A 6,153-nucleotide genomic window follows, 5' to 3' on the forward strand; every position below is an offset into this window, starting at 1 on the left:
CTTTTAGTTACTGTTGAACTTTATTAGTATCTATTGTACTTTAGAATATTTAGTTGGAGTAGTACAATATCGTGCTTAAAGGTCACGATGTTTGGTGTTCACGTGCCGAATACTTCGAAGTTTATCAAGAAAGAGAAAAAAAAGTTGGCAAGATACGGGTAATTTCAAATTCTAGCACTCTGTAGGTATTTTCATATTTTTACTGTTTGTTTCTTTCATTGGCTGAGGCTAGCAGAAGAGAACTTCACAGACAAGACTCTATCTAAATCCCTAAGTTTTCTAGATCGCTATATACTATCACAAAGATACTTTATTTCCATATAAACCAAGATACAGACTACCTCAGAACTTCACAGACAAGACTCTATCTAAATCCCTAAGTTTTCTAGATCGCTGTATATTATCACAAAGATACTTTATTTCCATATAAACCAAGATACAGACTACCTTAGAACTTCCAATCCACACATTGGGGTCCCTAACCAATAGGCCTCAAGATACAGACTACCTTAGAACTTCCAATCCATACATTGGGGTCCCTAACCAATAGGCCCCAAGATACAGACTACCTTAGAACTTCCACTCCACACCTTGGGGTCCCTAATCAATAGGCCACGTCTGACGAAGTTCTTTTTTTAATTAAGTGTTTCAGATTCTAACCCAATATATATTTGATTTGCTGAAACGATATTAAATAAATAACGGCACAAACTACACAACATGTACAAAACAACAATGATTAATAACCTCAAATAAACCGAAACGTTTTGAAAAACATAAAACCTAACTATTCTGTCTCGAATCGGGTGCATTTCATTTTCCTATTGTATTTTTTTTTGTTAGCATTCACGATGTGCCTATAATACCATAAAGATATCTTTCACAACTATCAGACAATGGTTGCACAATACTTACTCTTTTGGGGGGCAGTAATACTAATTTTGTTAAGATTAATACATCTTTTGTCTAGTAATGCCAGTTAATTATGTATGATACACCCTTTTTATGTTAATACTAGTTATACTGAGTATAATACATCCCATGTGTGGTAATACTAACTTTGTTAAATATAATTCGCTCCTTGTCTGATAATACTACTAGTTATATTAAGTATAATACGCTTATTGCTTGGTAATGCTAGTTTTGTTAAGTATGATACCGACCTTGTTTGGTGATATTATTTGTATGAAGTATAATACACCCTTTGTCTGGTAATACTAGTTATAGTACGTATAATATACCTCTTGCCCGGGAAACCCAGTTATATTAAGTAAGATATACCCCTTGTCTGGTAATACCAGTTATATTAAGTACGATATAACCCTTGTCTGGTAATACTAGTTATAGTAAGTATAATACACCTCTTACCCGGTAATACCAGTTATATTAAGTACGATATACCCCTTGTCTGGTAATACCAGTTATATTAAGTATAATACACCACTAGTCCAGTAATACCAGTTATATTTAGTATTATATAGGTCTTGTCTGGTATACTTGTTATGTTAAGTATGATACAGACTTTATCCTTTAATAAGCACATGTTACATGATGTATTGGACGTTTCGTATTTATGATACATGTTAATTTTGGGGCAGTCTTTATCTAGTACGTATAAATTACTTGAACATGAACATCTTTGTGTTCTTGTATCTATTATCAAAAACCACGATGTCACGGGTAAAGTAAAAAAAGAAAGATTTCTAATGTAATGACCAAATGTATAATCACAGTGGCTGTTCATTTCAACTGAAAGCATTTCATTGAAAGCAGATAATTTAATCAAGTGAAAAATCTAATTCTCAAGTGTTTGTGTAATTTTATGTTTTATTGCTCAAATGTAAATTTAATTTGAATGAAATTTTCCTGAGATACAAAATTAAGTGGCTCGCAGTTTCGTACTAATATGTGATTCTAAAAAATAGTTATTAATATTAACCTCTGATCAAAGCTGGTTACTTACATAGATCAGAGCTTAGAATATACCCAATAATGAAAATAGCTAATTAGATATACTGTTGAAAGTATATTAATTATAACGAATATAATTGATTGTTTCATTAGTTGAGTACTCTCGTTGTTAACGATGTTTTCGGTCGTAAACCCAATAATATCTTAGGTTTATCCTAAATCAATATACTAAGCTAACAATGCAGAATAATCCTTACATTAAAAATATAATTAAAATTAGTACAATGTAGACTAATCATTATAATAAAATAATGAACACAGAAATATAATTATAATTAATAAAAATAAGTATTGTAACAACCACTGTGTTTCCAAGTGGTAAAGATTTCACTTGTTTATGCCGATAACTGATAATTTGTCTATTCTAGATCAACTTCAGTTAACTAATATGTTTTTACTTTATTTGCTACATTCGTCAATGAGATGATTTGCTCAAAACGGCAATAAATATAGTCAATTTCTTTTCGTTTAGGCCGATTATAACAAAATATTATTAATAAAACAATATAATTACTTTTTATCTTTATTTTGTTATGATCAGTAGAGCATAGTTCTAAACTGTAATCCACTTTAAAAAAAAGCTGCGCTAATTCTAAAACATAAAGCACGAAGTTATATGTTTTTTATATATCAAATTGGTAAGAACATCTTCTAATAGTTTTTATAGCATTTTGATTATACCTAAAATGCGTCAAAATTTATTTTTGAATGTTATATTTGTAAGTGTTTTCGGAGAACATGGGCATCCTTATCTAAGTCTCGCTGCTCTTCAGAAATTTGAAAATAATTCGTCTGCATATTATCTATGTAGGCTAAACAATCCTAATTATTTTATTCAATCTACCTTTGAATTAATAGCCTAATATACATAGAATACAATTAGATAAGCATGGACTATTGCAAGATTATACACACATGTCGGTGTATTTGTTCTTATCTTAACTAGAGTATGGTTCGAAAAAATTGGTCCAAATTCATTGAAATAATTGTAATAAACTGAACAGAAAGTGTTTGGACTATGTGTACTTTAGGTTTGAAGAAAAAGTCATTTTTGTTTCATTTTTTAACGCGGAAAGAATTGAGTTGTTAAGGGAAAGGAACATCCCCAACTGGGGTGTTCAGGAATATGGGTATCTCCCTTGTTTAAAATGTAATTCGAATTTTATAATATTAGAGCCCCAAACATCTATTATTGTTGCAATACGGTACTGTTGTGTAAAAGAAACCCTTATACAGGGGCTTCGAAATCTACATATGATAAATTAGCCCAAATCATTATCCGACAGAAACTATTCTGATACAAAAGTGAAATTAAAGGAAAAATATTTCTGTCTTTGTATTTGTATACACATGAGATCTTGCGTTTCATGAACATATACATATAATGTGACATTTAGTCAGAATAGTGCACGGCATTAGACCGAATATCATGTGCTAGAATATAATGAATCTTCATATATATATATACATAGTGACATGCATATTTAAACTTGTATACCTTTTGGTTTTAATGTGTGAAACTGATAAAGAAATGTGCAATCTGGATATACAATATTTACTTATATATATACGTTATTTTTATTTTTTTTATAAACTCTAGCTTATCACTTCTATTCAAAATATCTTCATTCCTAAAAGTAAAAATATCTAATGTGATGTTTCCAAAACTTTTAAATGAACAAAACATCGAATTTTGACTTTCAAATACGCTCCTCTCTAATCTTTTATATTTACATAAGCAGCTTCGTTTTATTAGTAGTAGTAGAGAGAATGTCCCTGGATAGTCACGTTTCTAGCTCTTTCAGAATTTATTGCTCTGATGATAAAGGATTTAGTGGTACTTTTGCCTCTCCGTAGATTTAGATGGACTTACTACAAGTATTAAATGATATATTTAAGCATATCGATATTTCACAGATAAAGCACGTGAAGATTTCAAAAGAGGAGTATTTCTGCTGAATATTTTGCCATTTCGCTTTATCTAAACAGGCAAACGAAGTAATCTCGCTGTTTTTAAAGTCTCATGACGGAAAAAAATACAACAAAGGCACTTTTTAGTATAAAGTGAGCCAATCTTGAACAACAATAACAAAAAAAAGTCGAGATGAACTTAAAAACTTCATTACATAAGTTTAGTTATGTAAAAATTAATTTTTCATAACAAATTACCAGTTTACTCGTAAGCGAAACATTTAATTTTCAGATATATTAATTTGAAAATCTGCCTAATGCGAAAACGTTAACTTTAAATGTGAAATACTTTAAACCAATAGACACTACAGGCTTCAATTATCTTTCAGTTATAAAACATCATTAAGTTTTTCGGATTTTCCTCCAGTTGGAAGAGCACTCAAGGTAAGAATCAGAGGTATTGTACATTTGTTTTGTAAATACATTGTTATTAAGTCAAAGGCTATTGAATAAAGGATCCCGGATACCACAGCATTCCTGCACCGACATGAATTTTTTCTTTGGTTTGAGTGTACATTTTTAAATATACAATTTTTAACATGAGGCTTCATTGCACAGCATCTGTAATTATTTTTATCTATTTTAAATGAATGCTTTTGCATAGCTTGTCAGTCGTTGTTTCTTGATAAATGTACTTCTTTCGACAAATAACCTTGTTCTTTAAAACTATATGGAAAGTATCTAAATACAGTGATATATGGATGGAACGTGACAGACGAGTAATCGAGGCTAATTTCATTCTGTTTTGAAATACGTTGTTTTATGTCCTGTTATCTGTCTGTCTGTTTATCCATCCACAGTATTTTATAGACATATTTCCATTCTCATTATTTAGAGTGATCTTAAGTTTGTTATTGTTTGAAAAGCTAATGCTTGTAGCCGTTCTGTATTGTTTTATAACCTATTTTACATAAACTGCTCTTAAGAAGTTGAATATATTCCACAGATTCAAATCGATCTCGATTACAAAACACGAGCTAATATTTACTCAAACCTCAGGACTCATGGTTATGATTTCTTCCACAATTTATCTTTACAACATACAAATTAGTTACTAAAACAGACTAACAATATTCTTCTGTTTCACATATCAAATTTCATTACAGCTGCATGTTTTATTAGTGCACACTCTCAATACTCGTTTGTCCTAATTCTAAATGTTACACTTACTGGTTTCGTTATTCTTAGACAGTAACCATTCTGCTTACATCGCCTAGAAACAGCAGTACTTTGGTTACAAACTTGACTTACCTTCTTTTCATGTAGCTTGTTGCTTGTCTCGTATATCGAAGACTCTGGACTCTACTACTTCTGGGGCTTCAGGGTTATTGGTTAGGTACTAATGCGCAAAGTATTTAAGTTCATGTTGTAGTCCAGTGGGCGAGTCTTCCTGACGTCACCACTCTCACGACCAATCAAGGAAGCACGTGTCACAACCATCAGAACTTTACAAGATGTAGAATATCGAGTAGGCGTCGAGACGTCAACAGGCTGATTTTTTCAGTCTTCGTTCGAGATTTGTTATAGTACTTTAAGTTAACATGGAACATAATTTATCCTTTCTGAAACTTTATTGAACCAAGATCAGTTCATAATTAATTATAATGACTTCAAACTTTTATTAAAACGTTGTTTTATTATTCAAATCAGATCATTTCTAGAAATCTGATACTTGTGAAGAAAATGTACAGAGAAAATAGATTCGTGAGCTCTGATTTTTCCAGAAAAAAAAAAAGACAAAATATGAAAAGATCTGAGTATGTGAAAAAATATAGCAATATAGTAGATGGCTGAATAACACGTTAAAACAACTACAATTGTAGAGGTATGTTACTTCAGAAGTTAAGAAACCTTGTAAATTTCTCATTCTCTCCATTTAATATTTATAAATAGTTTCTTAAATGCCTCCTGCTATATTAAAATATAAAGAAGTTGGCAATACGATTGTAATCGTACGAAAATGCGAAATAACGTTTAAGTATTATTCTAACTCAGCGTAGGGATTTAGGTCTTGATGACCTTGGAGGGTCAGGTTCGAAATGACCTCTTCCTACCTCCTTTTCTATTGTACTGTGTTTTCTTCTTACGGTATATACCGTATTTTTCGGAATATAAGACGCACCGGTGTATAAGACGCACCCTTATTTTGAAGACAAAGTTTTGGGGAAAACTTTACTATACTAACTTTACTAACTCCATTACTATAATTAA

At 31.0% G+C, this 6,153-nt stretch overlaps 1 protein-coding gene across 1 annotated transcript in view; it reads right to left on the bottom strand.

The window, feature by feature from the left end:
* Positions 1 to 5,280, bottom strand: part of LOC106460349 (allatostatins-like) — a 9,648-nt gene extending 4,368 nt beyond the window's left edge. Inside the window, exon 1 of the mRNA XM_022387047.1 lies at positions 5,194 to 5,280. Coding sequence (XP_022242755.1) covers positions 5,194 to 5,204 — 11 coding nt within the window. The 5' untranslated portion in view covers positions 5,205 to 5,280. The remainder of the gene's footprint in view (positions 1 to 5,193) is intronic.
* Between the last annotated feature and the right edge of the window lie 873 nt (positions 5,281 to 6,153).

The sequence above is a fragment of the Limulus polyphemus genome, unplaced genomic scaffold (genome assembly GCF_000517525.1).
Source record: "Limulus polyphemus unplaced genomic scaffold, Limulus_polyphemus-2.1.2 Scaffold758, whole genome shotgun sequence".
In the NCBI taxonomy this organism is placed as follows: Eukaryota; Metazoa; Arthropoda; class Merostomata; order Xiphosura; family Limulidae; genus Limulus; species Limulus polyphemus.